A 20,303-nucleotide genomic window follows, 5' to 3' on the forward strand; every position below is an offset into this window, starting at 1 on the left:
TTACAGATCGATAAAAAGAGCTAATTCCTCTATTCAGGTTTCAATCTTTAAAAAATAAAGAAACTCCAGGGACAATAAGACATTTGGGGGGGACATTTGGTTTGGGAACCATATACTGTAGCTGAAATACATCTAGTTGTCAAGTGGACAACAGCTATAATGTAGCTGCTAAAAAACCTAAATACTTAGGACACCGCCTACCCCAAGGGCTTTGCATCAGGTTAGAACCAGCTCCCTATCCATGCAATCACAAGGTGTCAGCTGATTTGGAGAGCTGAATGATGTCTTTTCCTGGCTCTGCAGCAGTGGGTTTTTTTTTTTAAACTAGAGCAAAGCTGTATATTTTCTTTGCAACACCATGTTCTGTTGACTTATGAGTGATTTGTTTTCCAGTCTGAATTCTTCTGTCATCTGTCTCCTGATTCCTGGATTCAAGGCAACCATTATGAATGGCCTATCTCCTTTCTTCTCCCCAGCCCAGCCCAGCCCAGCCCAGCCCAGCCCAGCCCAGCCCAGCCCAGCCCAGCCCAGCCCAGCCCAGCCCAGCCCTAAGCTTCAGGGTGCTATTCCTGAGATCTGCCTGCCTACTTGGAATGTTACCTTTTCCACTTTTGTTACTGCAGAAACCATGCAACCAGTATGGCATTGAGAAAGTGCCTGGATGCAAAATTGCTAGCATGCTCTCATTTCATTGTCAGTCACAAGAGACTTTTAGTGCTGGATACAATGTCCTATACTTATTAAGTTTTGGGAGAAAGTAGTGGACGATATAAATATGATTGTGCGACAAAAGCTAAAATGTTCAGAGGATAATATTCTTTTGAACAATATACCTAGTACATGAAACTTGACAACTGGACAAGGTACATGGATTCCCCATGCCCTTATTATGGCCCAAAGACTGATATTGCAACATTGGAAAGTTAAATGTATGGACCCATTTATTCAACGGATTGAAGACCTGATTGTTAGTTATAAGCGGACTGCTTATAGATGTAGACTTTGTATGGTCAAGTATAATGAAATATGGGACTCATTTATACAAAATATGCTGGGTTAAAAAAACATGCAACTCTATTAGAAATATATATGTACTTGAATAATATCTGTATTAGATAGGCATATATAGAATTGTAGCTTACTATTATATTAACTTTTTTGTTGCTGGTTTTTTTCACTTTTATGTTAAAATACTTTTATTTTAACATAAAATAATATATTTTTCCTTTTTTTGTAATTAAAATTTTAATTTAAAAAATGCTGGATAAAAGATGGCTTTCTATCAGGAAAGCTTTCCCTCACAGCATAAATCAGATGTTTTTTTAAAGTAACCAGATAAAACCAAACCAAACTTGGTGAGGGACTAACAGTTTATCTTACTTTCTTTTTTGGTGAAGTGGGGTGAGGGGATTTCTGTTACTCCAGGACCAGTGGCAGCTCCAGGCACTGCACTGTTTCAATTAGGTTTTTTCCCCCCGCTCCCTTATTGGAGTACCACAACTTGCTTCGTGATCTTCTCTCTCCACTCTCAGCATTTTGGGGGTGATAGGACCAAAGGTTATAACAGATTAGCTTTGAACTTCATTCACAAAACCATACTTCTAGGTCAGAAATAGTAACAGTTCTACTCTGCTGCATTTTAAGGACATGAACATATTGGAGTAGATCCAGAGTATTCTGATTAGGATGATGGAACCTGAAAACAAGTTCTTTGAGATGTTGTTAAAAGAGTTGGATGTGTTTAACTTGGAGACATGATGTTGTAGAAGGAGAGCTGTGTTAGCCTATAGTAGTGAAAAAACAGGAGTCTGGTTGCAACTTTTCAGATTACTGTAACTAATTTTATTAAAAGGCATAAGAACATTATTTCTGTTCCAGAGGGCAAAACTAGAAAAAATAAATAGAAAAGACAGTAATATCTGGAGAATATTCCTAAAGGCAAAGGGTGATCAGCACTGGAGAAGAATTGTCTCAGGAGATGTGGTCAATCCTCAGTGGATTTATTTGAACAGACACAGAGCAACTGTACCATGGAGATACTACAGCAGCTTCCTACACTGCAGATCCTCAGCTGAGCAAGGAATTGGATTCCAACTCAATGGCTGGTTTTCCACAACACACCTAACCATTTAATGCATCCAGCAAATCCATTTATATAACATGCTCAGCTTGATGAATGTTAACCATGCTTAATTTTTCTGTGTGATGCAAACCCAACCTGATTAGTTACTTTTCAGTTCAACATATTGTACAAACTCAGAAAATTAGTTCATTAATCAATTTAAGATGTTAGTTTACTGCATTTCTGTTTGGACAGTTTGGACAAATAAGGAACTGGGAACTTCACCAGCATTGTGAGATGGGTTGAAACTTAAATGAGGTGTTAGCAACCATTGCTTAATCCATATTCTGACATGGAGTGGAGTTAGCTCCAACTTCCCCAGCCTGGCATCTCCAAATAGGTTTGACTACATTGTCTGTTCCTCTGCCACTGGCCTAAAGCTGGAGAAACTTTGAAGGCTATTAATAGATTTGTTCCTGGTGAATTCATTTAAGCGCAAATAAAAACAAGAGCATTTCTAGCTGTGAAGAAATGCAGAAATTCTTTGCACATCAAAAATTGTAGAAGGGGAAGGAACCTTGTCTTGGAGAGAGGAGGGATATTTAGCACCATGCAGGATTTTGCCAAATATTATATCGTCTGGATGTGTCAGCCATGCTGGTTGGAGACTGTGGGAGTTCTAACCATTGCACGTGGACAACCCAAGGTTGGGAAAAATTACGGGCATCCACTCCAGATGTTATTTCCAGTAGTGGATGTGTGGCTGAATTCATGTACTGTGTTATGCCATAATACTGTTGGTTTGGTTTTCATGCAATGTGGTGTGTAAACTCAGCCCTTGCATTTTTAAAAATAAACTATGATTATAACAAAAGTATGTGTGAAACCAATCTTTCTCTCGCTGTGTACATTTTTTTCCAGTCTGGTGTCTCCAGATGTGTTGCAACTCCCACTCCCAGTATTCTCCCCCTGTGGCTGGGTATTCTACTTGTTGCATTCTCAACAACTTGAAATGTACCCAGTCGGGGAAGGCTGGCACGAAATGGGGAAGAAACCAAACAAACCTCCAACTATTCCAGAAATGTGAATGTCACCTTTTGCTTAGGTCACCATATCGGGCTGCAAAATCCGGCCGATCATTAGACGGTAGCGAAGGGGGTGCAGAAAACGCTTCCTGCCATCTAGTCAGTCGCCTTACGGATGTTTGCAGCCCAGGTCTGGTTAGGGTTAGGCACTTTGGCACGCGGGCGCGGCGCAGCCGCATCAAGAGAGGTGGAATCCAGACACTCCCAGGGAACGGGAACCCTTTACGTAGTTGCCCAACTCCGAACTCCCAAGGCTCCAGAGGGCCCGGCTAGGGCGCAGCTGTGCAGGAGGAGCGGTTAACGAGATCCAGATGTTCGCGGGGCGCTGCTCGCCGGGCGGGACTGGTCATCGGCCGGGCGGCGGGCAGCCAATGGCGAGGCGCGGTAGGCGCCTCCGGCCCCGCCCAGGGCCAGCCCTGGGAACTCAGGGGTGGGATGCGGAGGCGGCTCGCGGGGCAGGGACTTGTGGTTCCCACTCCGCGCCAGCCCGGGAGGAGCAAGTCCATCGCGAGGGCCAAGCACAAGCATGCTCGGGAGAGCGCCGCTCCTCTCTCTGCTCTTGCTGCGGCTGCTGGGCTGGGGGGCTGCCCTGCCCCGATCGCAGCTCTTCCTCTTTGGGGGGGCCCGGGGGGACCAGGAGCTGCCCGAAGGAGACGACGAGACCTCCGTGCCCGTGCCCTTGCCCAGCCCGCTGCTCTTCTACGAGACCCACTTCAGTCAGCTCTACGTAAGTGCGCAGGCATGGTCAGCCTTTGGCCCCCTCCCGTCTGCCCTGGAGGGATCCGAGGAATGGGGCTGGGAGGGAGACAAATCAGCCCCCCTCCCTCAGCAAATGGGCGATCCGGGAAGGAGTATGTGAGAGAGGGCAGCCCGGGCAAGACTGCGCAGGGAGTCAGAAGGCAGACTTCTCCGCTCAGCCTGAGCAATCTGACCAAGAAATTCCTGGGCACTTAATAGGGCTCTGTGTCCCTCGAACATTTCTTTCCAGTCTGATGCTCAGGCAACTGACATCAATGGCCCTTCTTTGCGCTCGCCAAGTTCTGTCCACGAGGCCCGCTGTGGTGTGTCCAGTTTGAGCTTCCCAAAGTTAGCAGCCTGGCCACTGGGCCATCCCTTCCAGTGCTCCCTGGCGTTGAACTTTGGCGCACATTGCCACATGATGGCAGATGCCTGAGGGCTGGCAATATTTGCTAAAGCCTTAAAACGGCTTTCTAGCGCAACCAGTGCCATGGATTAGTATGTACAGTTCTTGCTCGGTAAATCGAAAAACCCCAGGCGAGGAATGCAGCTCTGTCCGAGGCATTCAAAACCAGTTTTCCTCGTGGGCTGAATATATTTCTGAAGTGCTCAAGCTTTCCTTATGTGGGATACTGAGAAGGGATCATCTAGTCATGCAGTTGTGCTTCAGACTTAAAGTCAGAGATGGTATTGTCAAGATTTTGATGGCAAAAAGCTCCAAGAATGGGGATTGAAAGGGGGGGGGGAACTACAGACTAGATTAGTGAAGAATTGAGTCAAGAAGTCCAAGGAGGTGTTGTGGACTGCCCCAAAGCACCCCCTTGCTAAAGTCCCAGCCAGTGTCCACCTGTGTTCCTGAAGTCTGTTGCAACCTTTTTTAACAGGATCTGTCTTTTTTTCCCTTTTCCTACAACACTTTGTACAGCCTCTCCAACCTTGAGCTATGTTATACATCATCTCTCATTGCTTCAACTTTCATGTTAGGTGGGAAGTATTGTGCCTTTGGCCTTTGCTTATTCCTGAAGAGAACATCTCATATTTTCTGCCTTAAGTGAGTGATTTTCACACTAATTTCTCCAGAGAAGTCCTTACGTCTATAAAGAGAGCTATCCTAGATCACAAATATGTCCAACAGGTCAAGCATTTTGCTTTTCAATTGTGGCAAGCTGGTTGCCTCTGGGAAACTCATAAACAGGGCAATGAAGGGAATGGTCCCATTGTGTTATCTTCCCCACACCTATTATGTAGTGATAGACTGCATCTGAAGATAGAGGTTCTATTATAACAATGGAGAAGAGCTGGCTTTTCTGAAGCGTTTCTCTGGTGGTGTTTAAGCACTGCTTCTGCTATTGTGGATTCCATGTTGAGCAGAGGGTTAGACAAGAGCAGTGTTTCTCAACCTTGGCAACTTTAAGATGTGTAGACTTCAACTCCCAGAATTCCCCAGCTAGCATGCTGGCTGGGGAATTCTGGGAGTTGAAGTCCACACATCTTAAAATTCCCAAGGTTGAGAAACACTGGACTAGATGATCTCCAAGGCATTGTCCAATTCTATGGCTTTGTTCATACAACATGCTGAACTCCAGTTAGCAAAATTCAGTTGCTGCGTTCACAAAACATACTATACCTGAAGAGCAGAATGATGAACTCATTAAGGCATTGGACTGTCATCAGGGAGATCCAGGTTCAAATCCACTATCAGCCACAGAGGCTAATGCGTGACTGGGCCAGTCACCCTCTCTCAGCCTAACCTCCCTCACAGGGAGGTGGGAAAATTGAGAGGAAGGAATGCTACATACACTGCCTTGAGTTCCTGACAAAAGTTGGATTATTTATCTAGCAAACAAATACATAAAGAAAATGTAGTATGCCTTGAATAATGGTCCTGTTCACACAATATACCAAGACTATTGCTGAGTTCCTATACCACACTGCATCATAGATTACCCATACCCATGTTAGTTTAATCTAGTATGTTGGGGGAACCCAACCTAAGATTCAGTGGTCACCTTAATTATTTTTTTATATTCACAAAGGACAGGTTTTCATGCCTGCTGTTTATTAGTAAGGTGACTTCCAGGTAATGCCGTGTGGGACAATGACTTGTCAGCACAACCTCCTTGTCTCACATGGTACTGCATGGAAGTCATTTCACCAATAGTTATGTTTAGTTGTAATGAGTTAATTGTTGTATTAGCTAGAACGCAAATGGAAGGCTTCTCCTTTGCTGTTAAGGCTGTCTGGGATAGGAGCAACATATGTTGCAGATGACTTCTGGGCCTTGTGAGAAATTTTGAAACTTCTTCTGGAGTGAGTCAGTGGTTCATTGAATCTCACTCTTGATCTTAGTTCAGGGCAGGTTGGGAGTACAGTAATGGAGGTTGTCATCCAAAGTATCTGAGAATAGCCTTCATATGTGAAGTGAAAGAGTATCATGGAACAAACCTCATGCTCCCTTGTGGCCACACTGGTAGCATAGACAAACCATGATGTTTGGCCGTAATTAGTTATCTTTCCAGGGATGTTCTCCTAATAGAGACTTCAGAGAAACCCCAGTCTGAACACCATTGGTCTTGATTGAAGAACTGAGAGGATTCAGAATATTCATTCTCACACTGTTCATAGTTATATTTGAAACTCCTTGAGTGAAAAACTTTCTGCAGTATTTTATGGAAGAGTTTTTAACATGTGATAACTTTCTTTAATGGATTCAGCAAATCATTAATTTCTCATTCAAAGGGGGATCTCATTATCCTTTTATTGGCTGCTCTGACAGGTTGGGACCAATGGGATCATTTCAACTCAGGACTTCCCCAGAGAGACCCAGTATGTGGATGATGATTTCCCTACAGATTTCCCCACCATTGCTCCATTTCTATCAGACATTGACACCAGCCATGGACGAGGTAAAATCTATTACCGTCTGGATGATTCCAGAGAAGTCCTGGAACAAGCTGCTCAGCTTATCCAAGCTGGATTTCCCACAGCCACCAACTTTGCCCCACACCACACCTTCATTGTTACCTGGAAGGATGTAGGAGCCTATGAAGAGGTTACCCGCAGCTCTGCGCCCTCCAAGCAGGTAAGGTGATGCTTTGTGACATCTATCTGTATTTCCTGTGATTTCGGTCTGTAGCATGCTGAGCAGATAATGCTATAGCCATTGGACCAGGTTGCTAGGTTGTTATGAGCCATTTAAAAAATGAGGGGAAGTGTCAGACATGGACATTTGACTGCTCAGATTGTTATTTGGAAGGAGGTAAAATGTTGATGTCATATGGGACACTTGAACAAGAGTGCCTGTGTCCTCATAAAATAGAGGGTGGCAAAAGGACAGGGGACTGAGAGAACAAGACTTGTGACCCCCCCCCCCTCAATTTGAAAGGCTGAGATAGAAATCGAGTGAGAAATCTGATGTCAATAGATGTCTTTGTCTTGTCAACAGGACTCTTGAATTTTGCTTGGAATGAGATAAGGACATTGTATGTATTATGTTAGTAGGCTATACAAGTATGGGATTATATGCTGGGCCCAGAAAACAGCTGAGAATCATTTTTTTTCTTCAAAAAAGAAAAAAAGTTTATAGTCCTTTTAAGGTTGCAAAGACAATACTGAAATTCCAGATGAAATCTCAGAAGCAGGGAGGAATGCCTTGAACGGGACTTCTAAACTTGTGAACCCACCGGGGTAAAGAGATGCCACTTTTTAAGCTGGAGTTGGTTCATAAGGGATCATCAAGAGCACGTATGATCTATGCAGAAGATCTCAGATTTAATCTCAGACATTTCCGGGTAAAAACAAGTCAATAGAAGATTGTAGGAAAGAAAATCCTGGAGAAGTGCTGTAATCAGACAGCACTGAGCTGGCTGGACAAATAACGTGACCTCAGTACATTTCTGAGGTTAAGGCTGAGAAGTGTAGATGCTGAAGGGCCTAGTCTAGTATATCTTTGCACAAAAAACAGGTTTTCAGATTTTTCCATGTAGCATTGGAAGAAGTTCTTATGCAGGAAAATTTTGCATTTATGGAATTCTCAAAATAAGAGGTTCTGGTTTTAGACCACTAGGCTTTGTGTAGCGCGCCAGTGATGCCTCCCAAAAGGAGGAGGGCCCAGGATAAAATGAATTATGATTAAATATAAATTCATTAAAATTAAATTATGGTAAGTATCAACCCTCCCATGTATGTAGAAATATTCTCTCACATTTAAAGGTGGCTCTTCTGTGTGGCAGGTTTTTTTGGCTTATGGCCTTGGGGCACGCATGCTTGTCTGAAAAAGAATAGGAGTGTTCTCACGTTCTGGAGCCAGCAGAGATGGCCCTTCGCTGGAGGAAGTGAAGATAATTTCCTATTTTTGAAAACTCTTGACTGCTCCCTTAAGTGTTTTTAGTTGGGGATGGTGGGTGGATTTCCCCAAACAGTTCAATTGTATGTCAGCAGGGAATCGCCCATTTCATATTTTCCATAACACATGGAAACACTAATAAAATTCCTATAATGGGGCGGGTATGCGTTTTGTTGTATTTTGTTTTCAAAATGGACTCACCCGTATTAAAAAAAGAGAGGAAATAAGACCAAGCCATTCCTGTCGATGGAAAGCTGGCTTTGCTTTTAAAATGTGGAGAAACATAGCAACTTGCTGTCTGAAAAGGTCTTAAAAAAAAAATCTGTACTGAACTTGGTCCACAATTGGGAAAAGAACCTGTCCAAAGAGAGAAAATAAAAAGACAGTAAGTCTTGTAGATGATGAACTGAATCTGGTTCAGAGCCTACATTTAGGTCACCATCTTCCTGGGAAACGTGAGAATGTTCAGGGGTGGGGATTTAGATGTAAAGTTCTCCCTTCTTTGCAAAAGCCCCATCCCTTACTTGTGAACACACCTGTGCCCTTCCAGATGTTGCTGAAGTATAGCTACTAGCATTAGCCATTGTGGCTGGGGATGTTGAGTGTTGTGGTTCAGCAACATTTATGAGGCTGTAAGTTGTGCGATCAGGTTCATCATATCTGCAAGAGAAATTAGGGAATAATGGCTTGCTGTCTTCTCTTGCATGGAAATGGACAGGTCGTGCAGTGGGAAATGTGCAATGCTGTGAGGCCCAGAGTGGTTTCGGAAGAAGACTGGATGAGTGATTTTGCAGTCAGGATTAGACTCTCCATTCCTGACCTAACTTGAGATGGCTAGGATTGAACCTTAGACTTCTGCATTCAAATCCATAGTCTTTGGTCTCCCCTATTGCTGTGGACTTCCTCTGATCAAGCCCTGAGCTTTATGCCTTTCTAGATTTTGAACCTGAAATCAGGACATTCTGTGCCCCCACTCTAGTTGCCAAAGAACTGACTGTCCTGGAAGGGGATTTTGAATTAATCACCCTGTGAGCTGCTTCACACTTTATTTAGAGGCCCAAAACTGTTTGGCTAAGGTCTGTTACAGCAGTTGCACAAAAGGTGAAAAGGGGAGAATGTGTGTCTCCAAAAAACTCAGTGGAGGCATGCCAAGGAAGCACAATTGATGTTGGGTGTTGTGCACAGATGTTCTGAAATGCCTGGAAATGGGCATAAGGTTTCATGGCTTGAGAAAAAGGTGATGGTGAGGCTGTAGCCTCTTTGCAAAAGACATTTTCTGATTCAGAAGCCCACCCATTGGATCTCTGTGTATAGGATTCTCTAGTGACCCACTGGCCAGAAAAATGAACTCCACATCTGCTTAGGAACCTCTTCATTTTTATTTTTCCTTCATCTATTCCAGTTTTAGATTTGGTGTTGAAAAGAGATGCCCTGGTAGAGCATCAGGCTCCAGAAGCACAGATCCCGTTCAGACGCTTACGTTGTTGCTGTAGAAGCTCCAAGCGGCAGCAAGTTCACATTGTCAGGGAGTGTCCAAAGTGGCTCTGAGACAAATCATGAATATATAGGAGGAGGGAACAACCTCTGACAAGCAGCTTTGCTTGCTCACATCTTCCTGAACCTACTTCTTCCTACAATCGGGGCCATCTCGTTAGATTTAGAGGTGTATCTTCAAACTCTGGTGAAACTGGTGTTAGGTGACTTCAGTTTCTTCTGCCTGTTCCTTTCTGTGGCTTTGTAGTCATTGCTTCTCCACCACTAGCAGAAAAAGAGCTGTGGACTTCAGCCAGTATAGCACGTAGAGAAAAGAGGGCTGAGGGGGTAAATAAAAATGTTAGGCCAGGATGCAGCTGCCATGTAAAGCACAATCTCCCCATTGGAGGTCTTTAAAAGGGGGCTGAAAATAAAACTGCTCTTATCATAATGCCTTTATATCAGTCTGTGGTGCAATCATACCTGGCATAAAGTGCCCAGTTCTGACCATTGCAGGTCCAAACAGAAAAGCTGTAACAGAGGACAAAAATGATCCAGGGAATGAATGCCAATCCATGAGGAAGGGCTACAAATGAGTTTTAAAAACAATGGAGGGAAAACAGTTCATAGCTGGGGTTGCGCTGAGTGGATCTTGGAGGAGCAAAGGCAGATAGATGATCCTGTGGATTGCATTATGGCTGTGGGTGGAACTGGCTTTTCTTTTAGGGTTCTTTGAAATGAGGTGAGATATACAGAAAAGTTTGTCCTCAACATTATGTCGAGCCTATTTTAGACTTGCGCTAATGTTTTTTGGGTTTCCTATCTCAAATTGGCAGGAAGGTGAAATTTAGCAGCGCAATGGGGAAGGGGTTTAAGGTTGCATGTGATCCTGGTACTGCAGCCTGTCCCTCTGGTTTGGAAGAAGGAGAATAAGGATGATGCACGATAAGCCTCTAAATGTATGCATGTTAGGAGAAAATGAATAAGGAGATGCTTATTTTTACTCCAGTCTCAGATCATCCAGTGGAGCTGAATGGTGGAAGATGGACAAGAAAAGAGAGACTTCTTCTTACACTCTCTTGTTAAAGAAGACATTTTGCTGCGTATCAGTGAAACTTTCCAACATGTATTGTTTTAAAAGGGGGTTAGACACATTCCTGGAGCTTATCACTGGTTACTGATTATGGTGGTTATATTTTAACTTCAGAGTTAAGGTCTTATCGGTGGGCTTCCTTTGGCATCTGGTTGGTATTAGTAGGAATGCAATAAGAGACAAGTAATCCTTTGGTCTGACCAATGCAAGGGCCTTTGTATGTTGAAAGAAGGTGAGGAACTATCAGGGGACACATTTGCAACAGAAGGTGCAGGAGAGGAATCGTTAATCAGAGGTATAATCTTTTCTAACAGGGCATGGTGGTAAATTTTGGTCACCATTTCCCCCCTCTCTGAGCCCCACAATGTTGTTCCTCCAGAAGGAGTGGTAGGATGTGCCCCTTTGACAAGTGTCCCACTCTCAAAAGTCCACTGAGAGTGGCTTTGGGAATCAGCATCAATCTGACCTTTGCTGTTGCCCTTTGACCCTTAAGTCCCTTGATCCTCTTATCTGTCAATTTTCCCCTTTAAAGCTGCTGGTTTCATTGTGATCCTTGTTTGTTCTTTAACCCTCCATTTGTTTGCTGGGGGCACGATCCACTGGGGAAGATCCACCAGGGAAGTTCTCCTCTGCAGTACTGTACATCAGAGCTACAGAGGAGTGGCTTGGGGCAGGATTCCTACGTGCTTTTCATTCTTGACAAAAAGATTTCTGCAAGAGAATTTCTCCAGTAGATCAGGTTCCAAACCGTGTCCTGCTTGGTTTTAGTGCCTTCATGCCAAATTCTCTCCCTCTTCCTCTATACCTTGTTTGCCCAGGTTTTTAACTCCCCTGCGTTTTTCCTTCCCAGATCCATCCCTCCCCAAACTTGTCCAAATTAGCTTTGTTTACATAGCTCAGCAGTTCTGTAGGTCTGCCTATGTGTCGTTTGACAACAATCTCTCTTTTATAACTCTGGCAGGAATGACGAGGGCTTGCCATCTGAAAATGCTCAGAAGCTGTGAAATGAGAGCCCCTCCCTCATCTCTGCTTACTGCTGAGAGCAAATGGCTGAAGCCCACAAACATCTTTCCATTGCTTTACAATATCCTGTTCCTGTTAGGAAAAAAATAGCATTAAAAGAGCTCTAGCCAAATGCTTTTTCAAGAGAAGCCAACACTCAGTGGTTGTGTACGTGCCAAGAGCTGCACTGTGGGTGACTTTTACCTAACAGTTTAAGGGCCACCATCTGTCAGAGCAGGCAATTGCTTGGTTTGTTGCATCAAAGTCCTGTCCTCCTGGAAGAATGAAGGGGGATGGAGACTTTAGGGAGCCTGACAATCTTTCCAAGGTGCCATGGAAAATAGTTTTGGCTTCTCCTTAGAATGATGGGAATGATTGCCCCAAGCGGAGCTGGCCCAAGATGGTTTTCTGCCCATAAAAAGTATCAGATGATTTGCTTGGTTTGCCTTGGTTCTGTGCTCAAAAGCCAGCTCAGCCTTGGGGGTGGGGCTGAGATGAGATAGGATTAAATTTTGCTTTAACTCTTAAGGAGGGCACGCTGTATTTGAGGTGGCAAGAGAGGGTGCAGAATAGGCCAGGCCATGTGGCACATATAAAGCTGTATTCAATATCTCTGCCCACTTCCTTCCACTCCTCTCTCCTCCCAGCAGATGATAAGGGAGGCATGTATCTTCTTTGGCAGCCATGCCTCCAGGAAAATGCATCAGGCATTAAAGTGTTTTCTGAGAGGTTTCTGGCATTATTTCCACTGCTAGTACTGAAGCAAACAGCCAGCCAGCTTTCGTACATGGAACTGGAAGGGGCAGTATTCTGTCTTTCTCTGGCTTGGACAAGTGAGAGGTTCCTAGGTTCCTAGGAAGGTAGCTTCTTAGGTTGTTGAGGCATAACCATTAGATCTGGAGCAGTGTTTTTCAAACTCAGCAACTTTAAGATGTCTGGATTCCAACTCCCAGAATTGAACATGTGGACTTCAACTCCCAGAATGCATGCTGGCTGGGGAATTCTGGGAGTTGAAGTCTACACATCTTAAAGTTGCCAAGTTTGAAAAACAGTGATCTGGAGGAATGTTTGAGCTGGCAGGCATTGGGATGCTGAAACTGCTTTAAACACCTCTTGTGAAACGAACATGCTTCAAGAATCCATGTGCCATTATGGCAGTCAATTTCTAAACTATAACATGGGAATAATCTTTCTAATTGCTGGTACCCTTTTAGCTATATATAAGAGAGGCATTCTGTTCTGCCACAAACAGTGTTGTAAAGTGTGAATTTGAGTCTTGTGGGTCTCACACTTGGTAATTTCCAAAGAAATGGTTATAATTTATTAGTTGGGGTCACCTTTCCCCAACCTGGTGCCTTCCATTTGTTGGGACAACAACTCCCATAGTTCTAGAAATCTGGAAGGCATCCAGTTGAGAAGACTGACCTAGGGATTGGAAGATTTCCTTGAATGCAAAGGTTTTGAACTTGAATATTGGGCAAACTCAACCTGTAATTAGAGATACAGAGCAAATAGTTCCCAGTGTAATCTCAATTTCAGTACTGACAGTCTCTAATCATCATCATCATCAGTGGTGGCAGGGCTTGGTAAAATCCTCGCATATTGTACTGGAGGTTAGATGAATCAAATGCCTTTCTCTGGTTACTTAGATTTTTATGCCTTAGAACTGTGACCATTTTGGGGATGAGAAAAATAGTTGTTATGGACATTGAAATACTAAAAATGATTTATATGACAGGTTGCTATGGAGTTTAGCTCCTTCATGAACAGAATTTTTTTCTAAAAATGACGCTAGATTTCCAGGGCTTAATTTGGGCTATGTTCAGTGCTTGGATTCAAGTCACCGGATATGTCAAGAGATACTATGTTTTATTTATTTACTTAGCACTTATAAAACAATGTTTTGAGAAGGAAAAAAAAGACTTTGGCCAGAAGCTTCCTAATTTCATTAGGGATGTCCAGTTGCTGTGTTCTTGGGGGCCATCCAGGTCTCCAGATGTATATTTTTATATGCAGCCTGATTGTTGCTTGTGTTGTGTCAGGGATGTTAGAAGGTCGGCACTCCCAGGGGATACCCAGATCCCTCACCAACTTGACATGCTGTCAGTCGGTGCCAGGAGTTACACAGTTATTCAGTAATATATGAGATACGATTGGATAAAGGTCTTCAAGGCTATGGAGAATGTCTGCTCAGATAAGATTTATCAGTCAACAGGCACAACGTGTTGAGAAATTTCACCTGTTCTGTGGTTCTTTATGATGCTCCTCATATGGCCATAGCCCTGTTTTGTTGTTCTTATTTCTTGCCTTTCTTTATTAAGGAATGGCATGGCTCAGTGGTGAGGCCCACGCTTGCCCACGGAAAGCCTAAGATTTAACCTCTCCTCATTTAGTCACAGAATCAATGTCCACCTGAGCATTTGTGTTGAGGTTTTTGGGCTGCAAACTTGAGTCAAGTCTTCTCCCTTTTTTGGTTATCAAGCTTTGTAGCTCTCAATTCTGTTTTTGGCCTGGATGGAAGCTCTTCCTGAAATTCAAATCTCTCTTCTGGTTCCCAAGTGCGTGATCATGAAATAGAGCAAAATATTTTTCCCCTTGTAACTGGGGAAAAAAACGTTTACTAAAGGCCAGGAAGATAAAGCAGGAGGACAGAAAGATAAATGATGCAAGGCAGTTTTATAAGGAGTTGAGCTCTGGGAAAAAAGAAGTGGAAGGGAAATCTCCTCCATGATTAATTACAGGTATCTCATTTCTTAAGTGGAGTTTTAAAAATAAATGATTGTATTTATTTTCAATATTTTCAGTATTTATAGTAGCCTCTCTTAATCTGGTGTATCGTATGCTAGCTGGAAACTCTAGGAGCTATAGTCACGCTGCATCTAGAGGACATAATTTAATGCTATATTGCTTTTATATATTTGTTATTTGTGTTTTAATCGGGGGGTATTTATATTTTTATTGTTTTTATTGTCTTGGTTTTTAATTGTAAGCCACTGAGAGTCACCTTCTGGGGGAGATGGGTGGCATATAAATTCAATAATTAATAAATAAATAAATAAATAAATAAATAAATAAATAAATATAATGAGTTATGCAAACCCTGAGAATTGAACTAATTGATAATTGCAGGAGGGACTTCAGTACCTCATATTAACCTTTCCCAGGGCCAAACAAAAGGAAAGGAAAAAAAAACGATAATACAGAATTGCAGATAAAAAGGAGGGCATGGTCTAATTTATGAACTAAAACGGGGGCAGAGAGCAGAGTTACTAAAATGTTTTGAAGAACATGTGTTCAAAGAACTTTATGAACTTTCCTCCGCATAAATCTTTACAACGGCCCTGTGAAAGGAGGCAGTGTCATTTCCCTTATATTGCAGATGCGAGTCTGGATGTGACTCTAGGAGTAAGGTCATAAAGTGGTGGGTTGATGGGAAAAGGGAGAACTGAATTCCATGTTTGTTTGCAACCACAAAACTACATCTCCCTTCCTTTATGATGTTGTCCTCTTGGACTAACCCAGGTTTAACTCTCATCCAGGGGTTCTGCCTTAGGGATGTCAGAACTTGATCCCCTCCTTTTCTTTCTGTGCTGATTTGCTTTGCAGCGTAACACCTTCCAGGCTGTCTTAGCCTACAGCGATGCAGACGCCTACGCCCTTTTCCTTTATCCTGAAGATGGGCTCCAGTTCTTTGGAACACGTCCCAAGGAATCCTATAATGTCCACTTGGAGCTCCCAGCCCGAGTTGGCTTCAGCAGAGGGGAGTACCAGCGGCGGGAAGGACCTTACCTCAGCATCACCAGCAGCGAACAATCTGTCAAAAACCTCTATCAGTAAGTAGCTGCTGTGCGGCCTGGATAATGCTTCCATTTGTGTTTTGTTTGTGTCAGCCCTACAAGGTAGACCAGAGTAGGGCTCCACAGGAAGATTAGAACTTGATTGAGAGGTGCTGTAGCAACAGAATCTTGCAAGTCTGCCTGTGTTTTTCTTTCCCTCCCTCCCGTATATCTAAGGAATCAGGAGAAAGTCAGTCTCTTTTTCATACTTTCCCACCTGCCTGGGCTTAACATGTGCTTCTTATGGCTCCCTATAGTTTGCCAGTTAGGGATGTACTGAAGTGGTTAACGGGCAGCCTGGGTGAAGGTCCTCCAGCTGCACTTGGCTTCCTTTTATTCACTTTTTTTCAATCTTTGTGAACTGGTGGACCAGTGGTGTCTACAGGGCGTTGCGTGTGTGTGTGTGTGTCAAATCAAGATGGCAGCCACAGCAGTGTGATCAGAGCCCAGCCCCTTTTATTCACGAGTTGATATTGTACGCCCATGTAAGAAGGTGAGGCTTCAGTTGCACTGTTACAATGGCTATCTTGCCTTTTTTGATGCCCTCCCCATAGACACCACAGTGGTGGACACATTGGAACGTTCGTGGGAACTCTCCCAAAATGGATAGCCTGAGGAGGCTTGCCTGCTTACAAAATGGCTGCCCTGGTGGGGTGGCCAATCTCAAAGCATCTCTTTGCTAGAAGGAAATGGGTGAGGTTGCTCCCCACCAAGCCTCTATTTCAGCCCAGCTTATGGGTGGACCCTTGTCCAAATGCAGAACAGGGCTGCTGTCATAATTTTCTAGTGATGCACATACAGTAAATGGTGCTTATGAAGGAGAAATACCTTTTCCTTAAAAGCAACTGCTTTATGACAACATGTAATCCTAATAATGTGCATTCTGAGAGAGTGAACTGTATGAAGTGACATATGTTCTCCTCCTGTCAAAGATTTTTTGCTGTGGTTAGGGTCAGACTTCTTGTAGTGTGGACTGGAAGAGTTAGTCCAAGAAGCAAGAATCTAAGAGCTCGGATGAATGGCATTTATTAGAAATGTTCCTCAACCTTGGCCACTTTAAGATAGGTGGACTTCAACTCCCAGAATTCCCCAGCCAGCTATTTATTGCCCTTATTAATGTATTTAATTTGGATATGTGTAAAAAATGAAAAAGCTACTCTGCCATTGTGAGTGCACATGGCTAAACTAATATTTTTGCTTTTGCTTCAAGGCAGAAGCCCTCTGAATACAGGCTTAAAATCAATAGGGCCACCAGGATCCTCTAACTCAGGGTTCCTCAACCTCAGCAACTTTAAGATGGGTGGACTTCAACTCCCAGAATTCCCCAGCCAGCATGGCTGGCTGGGGAAATCTGGGAGTTGAAGACCACCTATCTTAAAGTGGCCAAGGTTGAGGAACACTGTATTAGAAGGAAGACTAAGCACAAGAATTCCCAGAAGTGCCCTATTTTCAGAGGAAACTCCTATATATAAGTAATTTAGGGCAGAACAATTCTTGTCCATTTTTCCCCGTTTTTCCTGAAGCTAGACTGTTTTGTGAAGGAGGGCAATTTGCCTCTGTTTACTGTTTTGTTAACTCTCATTCCTATCAGCGTGAGAAGTACCTCTCACAGCTATTAGAACAAATTAGCATTTTCTCTGATACGTTCCTTTTCTTTTCCCAATGTTAGTATTTTTTAGCTGGGAAGCATTTAGACCTGCAATTTGAAATGATACCCTCCAGCAAAAGTCTGTGCCATCTTAAATTTGTTTTGTTTTGTTTACTTGCTTGTTTGTTAGATTTATAGCGTGCCTTTTGTTCAGGAAATCACGGCGGCGTGCATAGCACTCCCTACTCCCTATTTTCCCCTAAAACCTGTGAGTAGATTGAGGTGTGAGAGTGTGACTGGCCCAAAGTCATCCAGTGAGCTTCCATGACTGAGTGGGCTAAAATTTGGGTCTCTGGTGCCAGTCCAGTGCCTTAATCACTACACTAGTTCAGTGGTAGTGGGTAAGCGTATATGAAAGTAAACTTGTCCATAAGTAAGACTCTGGCATCTGCAGTGTGCAACCATTGGAAAGTTTGAGTGCATTTTTGATTCATGGAGAGTGAACATAAGTCCAACTTTGCTCAACACCTAACATCAACTGTTCCATTATTAATCCCCAATTATGCATCCTAGAATCCTTGGTTTCATTCCTCTGTTTTTATTTACTCTACATGTTTATAGGCTGTGTCCTCATCATCCATAAGAGATCCCAGGGCTTCATAAAATTATAAAAAAGCAAATACGGGTTAATAGCAGTGATGAAGATAATATAAGACATAAAAACTATGCAACTAGCAAACAGCAACCAATCAACCAGTCAAGATCTGTTTAGATTGAGCTTAATATTTACAATCCCTGGGCAAACAGGAATGTCTTGATTCAGCGCCAAAGTAAAAGTAAAGTTGGCACAAATAGTATGTCTTGCTTTTATGGAAGGGATCTTCAGCAAGGAAATTGGTTGGAAAAGATTTATGAACTAAAGATCATGAGAAGAATTTTACTGGATCAGATCTAAAGCTCACGTAGTCTGGCATCTTGGTTCTTTTTATCATGGAATGATAGAATTAGAGGCTTTACAGAGGTCATCTATTCCAAATCCCTGCTTGGTGTAAAATCTGCTAGAGCAGTATTTCCCAATTGTGGCAACTTCCAGATGTGTGTGGACTTCCACAATTCTCATCCATGGCCATGCTGACTGTGAAATTTTGGGATTTGAAGTCCACACACCTGGAAATTGCCAAGGTTGGGAAACCTTGTGTTAGAGCATCTCTGACAACTGACCATCCATGACCATCTTCAAACCTTTTACATATCTTGAAACTCCTTTGCTATTTCTTGCCCATTCATCTAGTATGGAAAGACAGGGTTGGAACTTCCCTGGTAAATTGTCATTATCTTCTATAACTTGGTGTCATCCAGAGGTGAGACACCATTATAATAAATAAACTAAAAACACTGACACCGAGGAAAGATCCAGTACCCAAAGAATTTTCACTGGCAAATGAGCTAGTCATCAGTGTGTCTAGAAGAAGCAGAATGTATTATGGAAATGAGCAAATCTACACATATTTGCTTATCCCCTTGCAACTTTTAAAACAGTCCTGCTCTAGGCTTCTCTCTCTGACTTAAAAAAAAACAAACCCTATGGTGGCTATCAGGAAGTGTGTGTGAGAGAGAGGGGCAGAAAGCAAATGGGATAATAAACCCCCCTCTATCCTGTCTGTGATGGTTCTCTCCACAGTTAGTCTATTGGATAAAGAGAAAAAGACTTTTTTCTTAGTCTGGTGCCCTTCTGAAATGTTGGATTCTGTCTCATTTCCAACTCCATGTTCACTAATCATGATGGCTAGGAATTATAGGTTTTGTAGTCCATGATATCTGGAAAGTTTTAGGGTGGGAAAAGCTGCTTTTCAAGGAGGCTGAAAGGGTCAAGGCAATCCGGTGGAATATCTTATTAAGAGGTGCACATTTGCAGCAGTTGAAGCTTCATAGCAGCCTGGGTTAAGCACTAAAGGGTTTCAGGAGAGAATGGGAGGTGAAGATTTAGATTTTTCACTGAAACATGACCACTGCAAGGAGTCAAGCTTGTACAAGAACAGCTGCCATATACATTTCTCACTATCAGAAACCAGCTGTTCTCTCTCTTGGATCTGGCTGATTTGAGAGGCATCTGCACAAATAATGGAAAACGAGAGACTGCTAAATAAACTTTTACAAAGGATATTTGATTTGTTTAGATAGGCTAGGAACTCACAGCTAAATATTTAGCCAGTTATTTTATGAGCACAGAAGGAACAACTACAAATGCATACAGAGTCGGTCCCTCCCTATCCCACCCATCCATATTTTAGCAATTAATTATATCTAGTTGGCTGCTTAACCCAAGTAAGGGTAAGTAAAGCCCTTGTTCTCTGCATCTCTTCCTTCAGTAGCAGTCACATTTCTAGTCACATTTCCTCCTGCTCTTGGCCCCATATCAGATGTTCCCTTGACTCTTTCCTAATTTTCTAATCCTTGATTCTTCCCTGCCTTCCCAAATAACTTCTCTCCCTGGACAATGATGTAGTATCTGGCTGCTGATTATTAAACTTGCTATGATTTCTCTCTCCACATCCCCATTGCAAAATTTTGCTTTCTTATCCTTGATGCCTTCAACTATTCTATGCTCCAGTAAGCCTCAATCTGCACATTAATGTTGATTCCTTCCTACAATTTGGAACCTGGTTGCATCTGTGCTATATGGTGGTTCAATTGTATGGCTAATCCAGATCAGATGGTTGCCTCCCATGCCAGTATTTCTCCTTTAATGAGGCCTGGAGCTACTATGCAGTTAGTAATATGACCTAGAGCCCATAGATGGGGAGTGTTCATTCTCCTCCTTTTCATTGTTACAGTTGTTTCTACTCATTGATATGTATCTTCCCTTCTATCTCAAATGGATGCTCAAGGTCATCAACAAGAAGAAGGGGAAATACAGAAACAAATGTAAAAGCACACATTTAGAAACAGTGTTAACAATAATAAAACAATAATCAGATCCCCATTAGAACCATTTTAAGGGCTAAATTAAAGAGCTGTGTCTTACCCTTCTGAAAGTAAAGAGGACAGGGATCAAATAAAGTTCTTGAACAAATTAATTTC

The 20,303-nt window shown here is 42.8% G+C and overlaps 1 protein-coding gene across 1 annotated transcript in view; it reads left to right on the forward strand.

Annotated features, from left to right (window-relative positions):
• Positions 1 to 3,616: 3,616 nt before the first annotated feature.
• The window catches only part of NID2 (nidogen 2), a 56,589-nt gene continuing 39,902 nt past the window's right edge, over positions 3,617 to 20,303 (forward strand). The window contains exons 1-3 of the mRNA XM_007435320.3: positions 3,617 to 3,874; positions 6,662 to 6,967; positions 15,405 to 15,631. Of these exons, the coding sequence (XP_007435382.2) occupies positions 3,674 to 3,874; positions 6,662 to 6,967; positions 15,405 to 15,631 (734 nt within the window). The 5' untranslated portion in view covers positions 3,617 to 3,673. The remainder of the gene's footprint in view (positions 3,875 to 6,661; positions 6,968 to 15,404; positions 15,632 to 20,303) is intronic.

The sequence above is a fragment of the Python bivittatus genome, unplaced genomic scaffold (assembly GCF_059951505.1).
Source record: "Python bivittatus isolate LINGU-HERP-01145 unplaced genomic scaffold, Pbiv_v1 ctg000580_np1212, whole genome shotgun sequence".
NCBI lineage: Eukaryota > Metazoa > Chordata > Lepidosauria > Squamata > Pythonidae > Python > Python bivittatus.